Here is an 18,176-nt window from a genome sequence, read left to right as displayed (position 1 = left end):
ACCTACCAGTGAGAACCAGCTGGATATAGCAGACAATTTGTGTAGTCCAGTTCACCATGAGAAGGTATAAAATAGGGCTGTTCCCTTGTCAGAGCTGGTAAGGCTTTTACATTCTTCTCATACAACTCATCCTCAGCCTATTCTGCTCCAAGCTGCGGCCAAGTTATATAGTAAGACCCATTCTTACTATATAACATGCTGTGTATATATTTACATATATATATGTGTGTATATCACGAAAATAAACACGTGATTAAAAATGTGACAGTGTCAGACCACGGAGGAAAATTGAAACAGGAATTTCCTTGAGTACTTTCTTATATTAATACATCTTCAGAAGGAGATGTATTATATATATATATATATATATATATATATATATATATATATATATATATATATATATATATTATATATATATATATATATATAATATATAAATTTATATATAGATGTACATATATATAAAACTTTTCCCGAATATAATTGAATGGTGATGCAAATTATAATTTTGTGCATAGTTAGATCTAGGTTATGTTTGGTTAGGTGTTTGTAATATGTGCGTGAAGCAAGTGAAAGGGTACGAATCGACCCCAAGAAGAGAGCAAAGCGTTGCTCAACCAAAGAAAAAAAGATTGAACATAATGGTGTTTAATGTGTACTCCAATTGTAAACAGTGGTGTCGGGCTGCTGAGTTAACAAGCAGTTGGCCATTGTTAACAAAGATGGCCATTCACACCCCTAATCCGGGCTATGTTCATTCCATCTAGCAGGCGAGTTCCCTTAAAAAATACATTTGTCAATTTCTAACACGATGTCCATTCACAATAGGAATCTTCTCAACTATAAACTAATATTATTATATATTACCCTTTGTTCACATTTAGGCGTAGGTTAGTAGACCAGACCAGACACTAGAAGGTGAAGGGACGACGACGACGTTTCGGTTCGTCCTGGACCATTCTCAAGTCGACAATCAACTTGAGAATGGTCCAGGACGGACCGAAACGTCGTCGTCGTCCCTTCACCTTCTAGTGTGTGGTCTGGTCAACATATTTAGGTTCTATTGGCAATTATTTATATTTGTAGTATAGAGCCTTTGGAACAGCGGTCGTTAGTGAAGCACCGCTCGAGAAATGTTCGATCGTTATCAGTTGTGAGTCGTGTGCAAAGCATTTTTTTTATTGATAAACAGGTTGATTTGGTGGGTGCATGGAATAAACATTGGTCTTTGTTGATAAGGACGGGCTGCTTTGTTGATAAGGACGGGCTGCTTTGTTGATAAGGGGGCTGCTTTGTTGATAAGGACGGGCTGCTTTGTTGATAAGGACGGGCTGGATGAGTACAGAATGCAATTTCAACGTAGTTATAATCGAAACTATGACTCGAGATGTGCTTCATTCAGTACCCACCCGCCATGTGAAGCCAGTTCTCTCTATTTCACCCTCTGTAAACAAATAGGGTGATCTAGACATATTAAAAGCGTCAAAGCATAACTAGGCTCATTTGCCTAACTTACCGGAGCCAATACGCATTAGTACCAGGAAGAGTCAATACTGAGTTGTTTGTAATTTCTCTAAACCACTTGAATTTTGACGTCGAGGTCGATTGAGTTAAGAAATTTAGTTCGGTCGTTAAGAGAAACATGTCACACTGTAAAAATGCCCCTTTCTCAATGTGCCTATTTCAATACAGCTATTTCAGGAAACCTATTTCAATACACCAATGTATAAACCCTAGCTTACAAAAAATTCTGTCTTTGGCCAATGGTCAAAATTGTATAATTTGATTTTGTTGGTATAAAATGTAACTTACACTAATTGTATGTTACTTTTTTGTTACGTATTCACAGAGTGAAAAGTCATTATTTGTACTTTGACATTCATTGTATATACAAATATACCGACAGGAACAGGGTACGCGTCAACGGTAGTAGTTATAGAGACCCATCAGGGCAATTGCTTGTTATGTAATCGAGACTTGGAGAGAGAGAGAGAGAGAGAGAGAGAGAGAGAGAGAGAGAGAGAGAGAGAGAGAGAGAGAGAGAGAGAGAGAGAGAGAGAGAGAGGTTTATTATGTATGTTTAAGTTACAACCTCTCTCTCTGTCTGTCTCTGTCTCTCTCTCTCTCTCTCTCTGTATGAGATAATGCAACAAAATAATCCAGATTTTATCTACACATTTCATCTGGGTATGCATTCACCTCTGCCTCGTGTGGAAGTCAATGCACTTTCATGTGTAATGAACCATCAACATTCACATCCCATTTTATAATTTTTTGACGTTGGTACATTTGTATGCATCATATTTATTATCTGCAATGTGTAAGTTTGTCATGCAGTGAACTTTTGATTATGATATGAATACTGGAAGGGCTGACATGGTGGCGTAGTTTGCCCTTCGTTAGAATTTCATCGTGTTGGCTTGTCCCCCTCGTTAGTGTTTCGTTGTGCTGGTTCTCTGTCGTTAGTGTTGGCTCTCCTTCGTCCAGACACATCCAGTAAGGGGTGAGTCTCAACGTTGTGATGCACAGAAGGTTTTTATCTATAATTTGTGACGCCAAAATGGTTTATTTATCATTTGTGACCCCAAATTGGTGTTTATCGATAATTTGTGATTCCAAATTGGCGATTTATCTATAATTTGTGATTCCAAATTGGCGATTCATCTATAATTTGTGATTCCAAATTGGCGATTTATCTATAATTTGATTCCAAAATGGTGTTTATCTATCATTTGTGACCGCAAATTGGTGTTTATCTATCATTTGTGACCGCAAATTGGTGTTTATCTATCATTTGTGACCCCAAATTGGTTTTTTTATCTATCATTTGTGATCCCAAATTGGTGTTTATCTATCATTTGTGACCCCAAATTGGTGTTTATCTATTATTTGTGATCCCAAATTGGCGTTTATCTATTCTTTGTGACCCAAATTAGTTTTTTATCTATCATTTGTGATCCCAAATTGGTGTTTATCGATAATTTGTGACCCCAAATTGGCAGTTTATCTATTATTTGTGACCCCAAATTGGCAGTTTATCTAGTATTTGTGACCCCAAAAGGGTGTTTTGGGGTCATAAATTTTTATCTGTACGTTCTTACTCCCAAACGGGGTTTATCTGTGCATTGTGACCCCCCCCCCATAAACAGGGGTTATCTGTGCATGTTAAACCCCAAACGAGCTTCAACTATACTTTGCAACCCCCAAATTGCGTGTGTTTGTATATTTGTGACCTCTAAACCGGGGTTTATAGATGCACTCTAACCCCATAAACTGTTTTATCCGTTCATTATGATTCTATGTTCGGGTTTTATCGGACATTTTGACCCTTAAACGGGGTTTATCTGTAGATTTTGACACTTAAATGGGGGTTGATCTGCGCAATTTGACCTTTAAACGGGGTTTATCTGCACATTTTGACCCTTAAAAGGGGTTTATCTGCACATTTTGACCCTTAAACAGGGTTTATCTGCACATTTTGACCCTTAAACGGGGTTTATCTGCACATTTTGACCCTTAAACGGGGTTTATCTGCACATTTTGACCCTTAAACGGGGTATATCTGCACATTTTGACCCTTAAACGGGGTTTATCTGCACATTTTGACCCTTAAACGGGGTTTAACTGCACATTTTGACCCTTAAACGGGTTTATCTGCACATTTTGACCCTTAAACGGGTTTATCTGCACATTTTGACCCTTAAACGGGGTATATCTGCACATTATGACCCTTAAACGGGGTTTAAGAATAAAAAATGTGTACAGATAAAACATATTTTATCTGTCCAGTTTGATCCTTAAAAAGGTATTTTTCTGAACATTGTCACCCCCAAACGGAATTTATCTGTACATTGTGATGACCCCAAACGTGGTTTATCAGTAGATTTTGAACCCTCAATGAGGTTTATCTGTGCAAGGTGACCCCCCCTCCCCCCCTTTCCTCAAACTAGCTTAGCTGTACGTTAGGAAACTAGTTAGATAACGTTGCAGGTTTCAACACCAAGACCTCTTTCTATCCGCTGCATGTGGCATCGAAATTGCTGTCTTCAGGATAATGAGTTGATCTCCAGTGCTGTTAAATATATATTAGATATATATATTAGATATATATCTAATATATACCTAATATTAGAATATATACTAATATTAGATATATATCTAAGATATACCCACGCTCATTGTATGTTTTAACTGTACTTCGCCGGAGCTGGAATTCATTTGAGGGTATATCGTTCATTTTTATTTGAAACGAGAGCAGTGTAGATTGTAAACAATTGATCTACTGTGTATAGCTATACGAAAAAAGATGTATTTTCGAATTTGAGGATACTGAAGAATGCATTTTTTTCCCATCCTTCTGTTTCCTAATGATATTTTTAAGCCGCGTGTTCAGAAGTATTGTCTCTTGAAGTACGAGACAATTAATTAATTAATTGTCTTAATTAAACAGCCTCTTAAAGTGTTAATAATTTTCTCTTTACGTTCAAGACTGTGGTAATAATTATTTATCTGTGTTCAAAACATTATCTTATAAAGTTCGTTTTAGTATTAATAAATAGGACACTAACTTCAAGATAGTGTTAACAATTATTTTCCGAAGTTCAAAATAGTTTTAACAACAATTTCCCTAAGTTCAAGACAGTTTTAAGAAACATTTCCCCTAAGTTCAAGACAGTTTTAACAACAATTTCTCCAAGTTCACGACAGTTTTATCAAATGTCTCCATAAGTTCTAGACAGTTTTATCAAATATCTCCCTAAGTTCAAGACAGATTTAACAATTATTTCCCTAAGTTCAAGACAGTTTTATCAAATATCTCCCTAAGTTCAAGACAGTTTTTAATAAATATATTGGCACGTACAAGAGAGTGCGAGAACGGCCTGCAAGCGTAAAATACTTAGATAGCATGTCATATCTACCCAGATATTATTATGATAAATATTCTGATATTTATCTCAATTACATACACTGTTATTTTTTATACTAAATTCCTAAATCAAAAGGGGATGGGGGGAGGGGGGAAGGTACACAAGGTCTTGTGTATCTTGTGTTAATACACAAAATACTTATTGCCTACAAAACAAGTATTTTGCAATTATCTTCACACACACCTGAATATTCCTAGTGACTTCACACCTGAATGCTGTTTTGCACAGACACAAACACACACACCCGGGAATCGACCGGGTAAACAAGGATGAACTATTCAACACTGGTGGGACGCGAACAAGGGGACACAGGTGGAAGCTGAGTACCCAAATGAGCCACAGAGACGTTAGAAAGAACTTTTTCAGTGTCAGAGTAGTTAGTAAATGGAATGCATTAGGAAGTGATGTGGTGGAGGCTGACTCCATACACAGTTTCAAATGTAGATATGATAGAGCCCAATAGGCTCAGGAATCTGTACACCAGTTGATTGACGGTTGAGAGGCGGGACCAAAGAGCCAGAGCTCAACCCCCGCAAGCACAATTAGGTGAGTACAATTAGGTGAGTACACACAATTACACTTTCCTCAAGCCTTTGTTTTTTTTTAAATACCCATCTATTTCAGTGTTTTTATTTAATTCAACAAAATTTTGATTAAACAATTTGTGTGTAGTTTTTCACTTTATTTACACTCATAAATTTCTTTACATTTCTCAAATTGTTCATCTCACCACCATTTTGTTCTCACCATGTTGTTCACCTCATGTTGTAATACAGTCTGATAACTCATTCATTTACCCACAAGATTTCAGCAATAACTGTGCATCTTTGTCACTGTATTCATATAGTTTTATATGCACTGGTGAGCCTCAGCTGTAACCCACCATTCTTTGACATATTTCATAAAATCTGAGCCTCGGTTTGTGTGTTGTGTTTCTGTACTGATACACAGAGCCATGTACTCGGAATACAAACAGAGATACGACAATGATTACTATCAATAGTACTTCTACTGCTACTACTACGACATCTAATACTGTAACTACTGCTACTGCTTTATTAATAAAAATAATAATAATAATAGCAATACAAATAATAAGAAATTATATTAAATAATGATAATAAAAATAAAATAAAATAATTAAAAATAAAATTTTTGCATAATTAATTACTATTCTGGATGTTATCATCAACGTGTTATCATCAACAATTTACGTTTAAATGCTCAACATATTAATAGATTCACAAAAGATTATCTTAGATAACGTTAATAATATCTTAATATTTATATGCGTTATCCTCCAAGGGTCTCAAAGGATTTGTGAGACAAATATATATAGTCTAGAATCACGTCTGGTATCTCACAAGATCAAATAAACTGACAGTTACCTTCTCAGATTGTGTCAAATTAAGTAAATAAAATTCAAAATATGTGCAAAGTAAGTTTTTACGTCGTCTAAGGATATATGGCTTTTGAGGCTATATGTGTTCAGATAGTCGCTTATGTTCGGAATTTATTTCGAATAGATGAGTGAGCTGTCACCTGCATGTTGACGACCTCACAAAGATCAGTAATCCATCTGTCACATCCGTCTAACTGACAGGGTTCTACTGTCACGGAAATCAACCCCCAAAACATGACGGTCAAAGTTTTTTTTCGGCCCAAGATGTAAACACATTCTGTCAATTTTGATGGATTGAGGATCGAAGAGAATAGGAGAGATTGACTCAACGGCTGAGTACGTGAGAACTTACACCCAGAGAGTACGCTTGAGTACGTGGGAAGAAGACAGATATTTTCTCACAATCTGTCTACCCATGTTGGATAAAATATTACACATCCTTGGAAATCATGTCCATATGTAGAGCTCAATGTATTTTGAAATACGTCGTCGTATATTCAACGTATTTATAGAAAACTGTAATACTACTTTATAGACAACACGTACCCATAATTTTGAATAAAAACTTCTTCTAAACTTAGCCAGACAGAGAAGTCTTTAGCCAAACTTCTGCTAAACTAATCCCAATAAATTAGAAAAATACGAAAACATCCCAGCGATAAGCTCTTATGACATTATGCACTGCCAACCAATTTTTCACTAAAGACAATTTAATACATTCCAATTTACAACAATACATCAAAACTGTAATCAAGTACGTAAACACACCACAGAGTGTTGTGTGTCACCAACCTACAACACGGACACAGGATACAGATGGATATTCGTATTTACAGAGCGGCGCTATCTATCTATCATCCAGGAACGGAGTTGAAGATTAGAATTCGTCAGTGAGATTCTGCGATAGACAAATTTGCTGTGAGATTAGAGAGGAGCCGATGGTATGACCGATGAGATCAGAGACAGGTGTGTGTGTGTGTGTGGGGAAAATAATGTGATTGATTATAAGTTGGTTCAGGTAACTAATGCGAGCGAAAGGATAAATAGAAAGGGAGGAAAAGAATTACATAAACGAGAAGGGGAATGAGGGGAGAAAAACAGTTTGGGCTAAAAAGGGGGTAGGAGGTGGAGATAGATTAAAGAAGAAGAAGAAGACAAAGAGAGGTTAAAGAAGAAGAAGAAGGTGCAGATATATATTAATAAAGGAGGTGTAGATAGATAAATAACAAGGGAGGTTGAAGGTAGTGTAACGGAGAGGGAAATACAAATGTAGCCCTTTTCTTAAGAATTTTTTCTGATAAGAATGTAAGCTATAAAAAAAGTCTGTATTACATAGAGATTATAAAAAAGTCTGTATTACTTAGAGATTATAAAAAAGTCTGTATTACTTAGAGATTATAAAAAAGTCTGTATTACTTAGAGATTATAAAAAAGTCTGTATTACTTAGAGATTATAAAAAAGTCTGTATTACTTAGAGATTAAAAAAGTCTTTTTTTCCCAGGACACGACAATAACCATAAAACCTATTTCATGAATCACTGAAAAATATCCGAAAACCCCTCATCTGATGCAATAATATAACGATTATCATATAAAAAAAATTACGACGAAAGACCTAACTTTTCACTAGTTTTAGCAAGCAAAAATTTTGTGTGAGCGAAATACCCCCGGAAACGAATCATTGACAATACTGAGAACACGAGGCGCTAACCTGGGCTCCATTACTGGTCACTGAGGACTTGAAATCATAAAGTGAGTAGGAAATTTGTGTGTGTGTAGTGAACAAGTGTACAACAAGAGAACATCATTGTTTTACAATTACAATGAGGCCTTCAGAGACCTATATTGACAGGTGGAATTCAGTAATCTTGCTGGCGGTAATTAAAGGTCACTGAATGACTTGCTGTGGTTAAGGGGGTGGGTGGGGGGGTGGTTCAGGTGGAATAAATGGAATTATTTTCAAATGGATTTCTAGATATGAGTTTTTATATTCGATGATTTTGGTGGAGTTTTGGGAACACTTAATAGGTTAGAGAGATCCTTCAGGTGGTCTCATTCTTGCTGCTGGTGGGAGGGACAAGCTGATCGCCGATGTAAGCTTTGGAGTCCTAAGTACCCTTAACCGGAGTGATACTAACGAGGCTAAAGGCGCTGCAACGATGATGTCAATCATAAGAATCATTCATAGATTGAAGAGCAGTTGTCAATCATGGCCTGACAGACATTATTAGCTTTGGGTTACATGGGGGACAGCAGCAACTATTTTCAAAAAGACGCTTGGGCCTAGGCTCACCCAAATTGCCAGAGGGAATGGTCTGCGGTATGGAACAAACATAGGCTGGAGGGAGCCGCCAGAATTCACAAGGGGAGCAGCGTGCCCAGGGTCAAATTCAGACCCCTACGGCGATTTCTGGCACGGCCCGCCACCATACCTACGAAAATATTACAAAAAATATTTGTTCTTATAGTACTTTTCTTATATTTCTTCTATTGTATAGTATTTAAACTGAGGTTATAATCCCATAAAACGCGTAAATTATATTGTGAAATTAACCTCCCACTCAAGAGAAAAATGCAGGCCAGCTCACAAATTCGAACAACACATATTTGTACAATATTTGGCCTAAAATATCGTGCATTAGGCCTAGGATTAGGTAGGTTAGGTTAGGTCTTATATTTATATCTCGGTTACAAAAAAATTGGTTCCATTTTGTCCAAAGTCAATGGCATAAAAGACAGCTTTCTATTGGTTCATCACTACATATTGGTACTTTTGACCAATAGTACTTTAGACCAATAGTACTTTTGACCAATAGTACTTTTGACCAATAGTACTTTTGACCAACGGTACTTTTGACCAAATAGTTAATATAACTACTATCATTTTACGACGATAGGCTGATAAATTTGCATAAACATTCATAAATACGATTCACGATACTAGTTAAACATTTACATTCTATCTGTGATCACCAGTACAATAATTACACCCCATTTTATATAGTTCTTCCTCCAAGAACACATCTGTAAACTCATTCACTAATTCCCAGGCACTCATAGGCAATTATATCCTTTTAATTGCTTTAATGTTGGGCTTAAGGCCTATACAAATTCTGAATGGTTTCTAAGGCCTATCAGCGTCTGGAAGGATATTATAAGGCTATTGACCTCGTAAGTGTTATTTAGTCCACTTCAAGTGACCACTATTCTTACTGACCAACCAGCAAGAATATGATAGCCCTGGACATACTCCAGAGCTCAAGTATACTCTCAGTGTATATACACCGAGAAGTGGGGTTTATATATATATATATTATATAATATATATATATATATATATTATATATATTTGTATAGCGTATTATTATTAGTTGTTGCACTAAGCTAACATGTATGATTGTATGACAAAGTAATGAAATGTAACATTGCATAAAAATATACTTTTCAATTGCATTGTGATAGTGCATTGTGATACAGAGTGCAATGTGATACAGTGTGTATTGTGATACAGAGTGCATTGTGTTACAGAGTGTGTTGTGATACAGAGTGCATTGTGATACAGAGTGCATTGTGTTACAGAGTGTGTTGTGATACAGAGTGTATTGTGATACAGAGTGCATTGTGAGACAGAGTGTATTGTGAGACAGAGTGTATTGTGATACAGAGTGCAATTGAAGAATTTTATTTTATATCACCAGAGGGTTAGAAAACCAGACTATTTCAAGTAACCAGATAGTGGTATTTTTTTGTTAACAGCCAACTGGTTTTTATTCCAAATAGAAATGATCCAAAATCTCACGACCCAATCTGTTTACAGAGCAATTCCCTGTTCGGTGCCATTGGCAAATCCGGATATAAGAGTTATATATCCGGATCAGGAATAGATTGTCAAAATTGCCCGAGCCTTTAAGACTTTTCATCACACAATACCGAAAATTGCGGACGGGATGACCGAGTGATCTGTGCCGGTCGAGACGGAGATTTTCGAAACATTCTGGGCAAAATATCCCTCCCTGTCCCCTTGGAGTGGACAGGAGAGCAGATAGTCTCCTATCATGGAGGTCGAGGCTTTTGATCCAAGTAGTTCGGGATCATTTCTTCACTCATTTCCCGTATAGCAGCTCATATTTTGTCCTCATATCCCTCATTGTCCTCATATTGACCAAGTGCTTGATCAATGAGGCAAGCCTCACCTAACTTCCCATCACGATACATGGGTTAGATACCAATGGATATATGTTAGAGTCATAGCCCAGTCGAGGTCGCCCCAACTGCCGCAAGTCTAAGAAATATCAGCATCGTAAGTGCTACCCTCTCTCCTTACGAGTTTCAAGAAGTGTGAAATAAAATCAGTTTTTTTTTTCAGTATGGGTTTTAGGTATTCTCCCGCCGTTTACCCGCACATGGTTTTTATGGTTTTCTCGAAAACTATGAACGTGAATTCATTTGGGTTACAATACTACATTTTCTGAGGTAGGGAGAGGAGAGAGAGAGAGAGAGAGAGAGAGAGAGAGAGAGAGAGAGAGAGAGAGAGAGAGAGAGAGAGAGAGAGAGAGAGAGAGAGAGAGAGAGAGACAGAGAGAGAGATCCTAATATCGTGGACAATATGGCTATCCTCAAAATTTCATTCCTTTCTTCACACAAAATAACAGAATTTTAAGAAATCTTGGACTAAACAACTATTACCAAGCACATCATTTTTAATTTGACAATATTAATACGTAGTATGTATCGTTATACATAAAAGCAAATACATGTATAGGGTAATAAACACATGAATTAAAGGAAGCCACCGCCCCCTAAATTACATAAATCATCTGTAGAATACATATATACCTGCAAAAGTTGCATACATACCTGTTAATTAGATACATACCTGTAGAAATTGCATACATGCCTGTTGAATATATACTTACCTTTATAAGTAATATATATTCCTGTTGATTATATCCATACCTGTAGAAGTTACATGCATACCTGTTGCTTATATCCATACCTGTTGCTTATATCCATACCTGTAGAAGTTACATGCATACCTGTTGCTTATATCCATACCTGTAGAAGTTACATGCATACCTGTTGCTTATATCCATACCTGTAGAAGTTACATGCATACCTGTTGCTTATATCCATACCTGTAGAAGTTACATGCATACCTGTAGAAATTAAACAGATGGTCGTTGTTTTTGTATAGTGAATAGAGACCTCTGGCACAATCAAACCGTTTGGTCTTATGTGAAAAAAAGGATAAAAACTGTATTTAAAATAAATACATAATGGATTTGGTGTTTTTGGGATTTAGTACAACAAAAATTCTGTTTCCATAGAAACTAACGTTAATACTAAAATTATGCTTAATACATATTGGCACGAGAGTGTATATATATATATATATATATATATATATATAATATATATTATATAATATATATATATATATATTATATATATATATATATATATATATATATATTATATATATAGTTCTCGAGTATGCTGGTTTTACCAATAGAAACACCTGAGTATGTTATTTTGTCGAAGTGAAAGTCCCGAATATGCGAGTTTGAAGAACAGAAGGTTTTGAGTATGCTGTTTTTGTCTAACAGAAAGGTCAAAGCCAGCTATTTTGACGAATAGAAAGACCAGAATGTGCTGATTTGGCGACTAGAAAGTTCTAAGTAGGCTATTTGACCCCCCTAAAGTTTAGTAAGGACATAAGTCCTTAAGTTATGTGAGGACATAAGTCCTTAAGTTATGTGAGGACATAGTTACCTAAGTTATGTGGTTGCCCTTTCCCTGTTGTACTGCGTATGTGTTATTAAGTTTTAAATAAATGTTCTTGGATATTTGTAGTACATATGAGTTTGAAATCCCTACAAGGATTTAGAGGTTTTGGGAATGCGATGTAGATTGTACGTTTGTCAATTTTCGGTTGGGAGGAGGGGAGAAGGTGCGAGATAAGGTATAAAATTTTAGTATACTTTTCCATAGTTTTCCCATAGATTTAATTGATTTGAACATGAATTAGATTGCCAAGCAATTATTTTCTGTATTTTGAAAGACTCTTCCTGTAATTTAACTTTACATGAAAGCAAGAGTATTACAGATAGTCATGATAATAATGATTATATATACACAGTTTTAATATTTGTGTATTATTATTTTAATATAAATATTATATAATATAAAGATTTACACGAAAATAGGGAGTTGTGTTTTGTATGTGTATGTGTGTGTGTGTGTGTATGTGCGTGGCATCATGAGCGCGCGCGTGCTCATGCGAGCTTCAAACAAACACAGGCACTGGCAACTAGGGTGGGGGATTAGGATTTCAAGAGCAAAATACATCTAGACCATTACATCAATTTGCAATGACAGTCAAATAATGGACAAATCATGCGATTACCGTGACACGAAGACATGCACTAATCGCTTAATCCTGTAAAACAAAAAACTCTACTTTATCGCATTAGACCGCTATTGGTGAACAGGTGAACCCGACATCTCTTTTTTTTTCCTATTACGTCATTGGGCAATTCAGAACGAAAGGGGGGAACGAGTCAAAATTTCCCCCTCCCCCCCTTTCATATATACTAAATTATTATTATTAATTTTTTTGTTTCTGGGGATTAATTATATAATTCTTCATTTAGGTGATGAGATATAGAATTATATACACACACTTGTCATGGTAGTTTTTTTAAATATAGTTTTTGTAAAGACTGTTTGTTTGTTTGTTAGTTTGTTTGTTTGTGTCTTGGAGAGTGTCTATGTCTCTTTTGTTTGTGTCTTGGAGAGTGTCTATGTCTCTTTTGTTTGTGTCTTGGAGAGTGTCTATGTCTCTTTTGTTTGTGTCTTGGAGAGTGTCTATGTCTCTTTTGTTTGTGTCTTGGAGAGTGTCTATGTCTCTTTTGTTTGTGTCTTGGAGAGTGTCTATGTCTCTTTTGTTTGTGTCTTGGAGAGTGTCTATGTCTCTTTTGTTTGTGTCTTGGAGAGTGTCTATGTCTCTTTTGTTTGTGTCTTGGAGAGTGTCTATGTCTCTTTTGTTTGTGTCTTGGAGAGTGTCTATGTCTCTTTTGTTTGTGTCTTGGAGAGTGTCTATGTCTCTTTTGTTTGTGTCTTGGAGAGTGTCTATGTCTCTTTTGTTTGTGTCTTGGAGAGTGTCTATGTCTCTTTTGTTTGTGTCTTGGAGAGTGTCTATGTCTCTTTTGTTTGTGTCTTGGAGAGTGTCTATGTCTCTTTTGTTTGTGTCTTGGAGAGTGTCTATGTCTCTTTTGTTTGTGTCTTGGAGAGTGTCTATGTCTCTTTTGTTTGTGTCGCAGAGATTGTCTATGTCTCTGTTTCTTGAGTCATAGAGACTGAATATGTCACCATTGTTTGTGTCGTAGAAATTCTCTGTTTCTTTGTCTAAATTATTTGCTATGTAGACTGTTGAGGTCTGTTGTGATGCTGAGGATTTTCTAAACTGTTTGATGTGTCTATTTCTATATTCTATCATAAATTTAGACAGATTTGACAGTTCGGAACGTGTATAGCTTTTCGTGCAAGGTAAGAAGGTATATCCAATTACCCTGACGGGCGGTGGTTATACCTTGGGTAGACACGGAACGGAGAGATATACTGACGATTGCACCAAAGAAATATACTAACGAAAGGACCAAAGAAATATACTTTCGTCCTGACCTAAGAAGCTGACGAATATGCTGACAGACACACCAATTTGACGGGGAAGACTGTTTGATGGGGCAGGTAGACTGAACGTGTAGGCAGAACCAAAACAGAACTACTAACAACCTTATAACCTCGAAATACCTCGATTTTTCTGGTCATTCAGAACATCGAAATATTGTTTCCAAGGAATATCCTCATTTAATTTCTATGTATAATTTCTACACATAATTTCTATAAATAATTTATATATATAATTTCTGTACTGAACAAGGCAGTCATGAGTTTTCATAACATTCTCATCAATCAGAAATCAAAATGACCTTATCAATCACAAGTCAATAACTGTCTTTTCAATAACAAGTCAAGAATTATCTTATCAATTAGAAAACAAGAATTATCTTATCAATTAGGAATCAAGAATTATCTTATCAGTTAGAAATCAAGAATTATCTTATCAATTAGAAATCAAGAATTATCTTATCACTCAGAAATCAAGAATTATCTTATCAATTAGAAATCAAGAATTATCTTATCAATTAGAAATAAAAAAAATTATCTTATCAATTAGAAATCAAGAATTACAGCTCATAGAATGGATATAAGGACAATACGCTGGGATATGAGGACAAGGAGCTGGGATATTAGGACAATGAGCTGGGATATGAGGACAAGGAGCTGGGATATGAGGACAAGGAGCTGGGATATGAGGACAAGAAGCTGGAATATGAGGACAAGGAACTGGAATATGAAGACAAGGAGCTGGGATATGAGGACAAGGAGCTTGGATATTAGGACAAGGAGCCGGGATATGAGGACAAGGAGCTGGGATAGGAGGACAAGGAACTAGCATAGAGCCAAGGGAAGAATGCTGAAAGAATGCTATATGCTGAAAGCAGAGAGGGTATTATTAATACCCTGAGAGAGTATTATCAACACCCTCTCAGCTCCCGACATATGTTTCACTTGTTGGCCTGCGGGAAAGCTGATAAAAAACACATGTAAAAGTTATCTTATTGCTCAACTCTGATGTGTTCCTGTCAATCTAGCGTCCCTATTCTTTCGTCAATAAAAGAAGTCTATCAATCTCTTACATTTTAACAAATTGTTTTTGAACCACGAGAGATGAATTGATTTAATATACATTACGACTGATGTATACTTTCGTTGGCTTTGAAAATATGTATTATATACACAAAAAAGGTCAGGGAACATGTGACCTCAAAAAGCAAGGAAAACCCCACAGTGAAATAGGACAATTTATTCCCATTTCACTGCAGTTTTTCTTGCAGTAAAAATGTATTATATTTATTTTTATATTTGTATCACTTATTCTGTATCGTCAGTTAATGACATTATTACATGAACAATAATGTAGCAAACAATCTAAGGAATGATTACAAAAAATTTTTATTTATGATAATTCTAGTGGGAATGTTTGTACAACAGTGTCAGATTTGCAAAGTCCAAAACAATGCACAGATTTGCAATACTTAGTCGAATAAATGAATTGCAACTTGAGTTTAACATTCAATACATCGGATTAAGTATATGTATATATAAATACTTAATCCGATGTATTGAATGGTATCTCTATATATATTGATATATATATAGCTTGAGAGTACCAGAGTGAGCGCTAGTTCGAATCCTTCTCAAGTCATTATGCATAGGCCTAAATAGTATGCCTATGCCCTCTGCACCAGGCCATGACTCTTAGAATTCCATATGCATCAAGAACTGTAAAAAAAAAAAACACTGTTGCTGGCCCTTGCAATTCTTTGGAGATAAAGCCTAGATACTGGCGTTATCCCTGACATACTAAAAACAGCAGCGATAGCACCATTCCATAAAGGAAGAAACAAGGCTAAGGCAAAAAATTACAGACCGATAGCACTAACATCACACATCATAAAACTCTTAGAAAGAGTGCTAAGAAGTAAGAATACAAAATACATAGAGCTACAGCATCTCCATTTCCTGGAGATGCTTTCATGGTTTCAGAACAGGGCGCTCTTGCCTATCACAGTTGCTGGACCACTATGACATGGCATTAGATGCCATGGTAGACAAGCAAAACGCTGATGTAATTTACACAGATTTCACAAAAGCCTTCGACAAATGTGACCATGGTGTTATTGCACATAAAATGCGTGCAAAAGGAATTACCGGAAAAATAGGCCGACGGATCTACAATTTCTTGACTAACAGAACCCAATGTGTAATAGTCAACAAATTAAATCTGGATCTTCAACCGTGAAGAGCTCATTTCCTCAGGGTTCTGTGATTGCTCGAGTACTTGTTCTCATTCTCATATCAGACATAAATAAGGACATAGTCTATAGTACTGTATACCTTTGCAGATGACACTAGGATTTTTATGAGAGTAGACAACATAGAGAACACAGCAAACCTTCAATCAGATGTAAATCAGGTCTTTAAATTCAGGTCTACAGAAAATAATATGGAATTTAATGAAGATAAGTTCCAGATTTTACGCTACGGAAAAAATTAAAATATAATAAGTTCTGTACACCTTGTAAAAGTACATATCAGGACTACTTGGATAAGTCATATCATGACATAGATAAAAACAGCAATGAAAAGGATTTGGGTGTACTCATGTCGGAAGACCTTGCCTTTAAAGAACACAATAAAGTAGCCGTCACAACTGCAAGAAAAAATGACAGGTTGGCTAAGAAGAACCTTAAAAACTTGAGATGCTATACCAGTGATACCATTAGTGTCTCTTCAAGACGCTAGTGCTTTCCAGAGTGGAATACTGCTGCACAATGACAGACCCTCCCAAAGCTGGGGTAATTGCTGACCTGGAGTGTGTACAGAGATTCTTTACTGCTAGAATCCACTCAGTAAAACAGCTAAACTATTGGAACCGACTAAAGAGCCTAAATTAGCTGCAATTTTCTTGTATTAGAGAGGCTGAATGGAGGTCATAAGGAACACTGTATGCTGAGATTCATATATAATATATATATATATATACTATATATATATAATATATATATATATATATATATATCAATATCAGTGAATATCAACTGAGAGTTGACTTTAATCGTGAATTTAGTTCAGGACTCAAGTAATTCACCAATATTTTTAAACGTTTGAGAATACATGTATTTTTTTAGTGTCTGTTCAGTACCTGAGATGCAAGATTTTCAGCCTGGCTTTAATTACCACCTGTCACCATACCATCATAATTATTCTGCTTTAGGGAGTTGATTAGTCTCCCTTATCTTAAGGGAGTCTCCCTTATCTCAGTCTCCCTTATCTTAAGAGTCAGGTGAAGGGTGAGGCAACAGCCTGTCTGACAGATTAAATCTTAATGTTGTCGTGTCTGTCTGCTGACCAGAGGAACCAAAAATAATATATAATAATAATAATTTTAATCCAAATAATAATAATAATAATTGAGATGAAAGTCCCTATACTCAGACTTTGATAATGCACTAAAGAGAGCACGAAAGACTTATTAAATTAAGTGTTTCAGTGATATATAAAATCTTTACATAAAATACACAAATACATAAGTGTGTTTGATTTTTATCCTCTTATTAAATCTGTGATAAGACGTTATCATCACTTAATACTGTCCTTGTTAAGACTTTTCTAAGCTATGTCCTTGTTCAATGCTTTACCTGTGTCTTGGTTCAAACTTGCCCTTTAACTGTGTTACATTCACAGTAGAACAAGAATTATTAAACAACAATAAACCATTATTTTTATTTAAATAATACTTGTTATATTGGAAGACAATATGATAATTAATGCTAGCATTAGTAATATTTGTTTATAATAGTAATAATAAAAATAATTATGACTTTCTATTTAATTGTTTATGGCTGACGGACATTTTCTGTTAATAGCCATTTATTATTTATATTTATTATTATTATTATTATTATTATTATTATTATTATTATTAATATTATATATCATTATTGAAGAAGGAAAATATGTTTTGTTTCTAATGAACACTTAATTCAAAACCTATTCAGAGAAAATACTTCATAATGTTTTGTTTAAGAACTAAGGAAGTATTCTGTCAGTTTTGCTAAAAAAAAAGCTAAAAAAAACTTTTAATTCTGCATTGCCTAAGAACCAAAAGCTTTGGAAAAAAAAAACCGGCAGTTTTACCTATGGTCTAGGAAAA

At 35.5% G+C, this 18,176-nt stretch overlaps 1 protein-coding gene across 1 annotated transcript; it reads right to left on the bottom strand.

Annotated features, from left to right (window-relative positions):
* Window positions 1-13,034: 13,034 nt before the first annotated feature.
* LOC138355431 (feeding circuit activating peptides-like) lies at window positions 13,035-13,832 on the bottom strand. Its single transcript, XM_069310323.1, has one exon. The coding sequence runs from the start codon at window positions 13,830-13,832 to the stop codon at window positions 13,035-13,037; it is 798 nt and encodes a 265-aa protein (XP_069166424.1).
* Between the last annotated feature and the right edge of the window lie 4,344 nt (window positions 13,833-18,176).

The sequence above is a fragment of the Procambarus clarkii genome, chromosome 67, assembly GCF_040958095.1.
Source record: "Procambarus clarkii isolate CNS0578487 chromosome 67, FALCON_Pclarkii_2.0, whole genome shotgun sequence".
NCBI lineage: Eukaryota > Metazoa > Arthropoda > Malacostraca > Decapoda > Cambaridae > Procambarus > Procambarus clarkii.
Note: the sequence above shows the minus strand (reverse complement) of the source record. Positions and strands in the feature narration are given on the sequence as shown.

Bases quoted from the DNA above. Each gene is read 5' to 3' on its own strand.
- LOC138355431 (XM_069310323.1), bottom strand. From the start codon at position 13,832: ATGATAGAATATAGAAATAGACACATCAAACAGTTTAGAAAATCCTCA.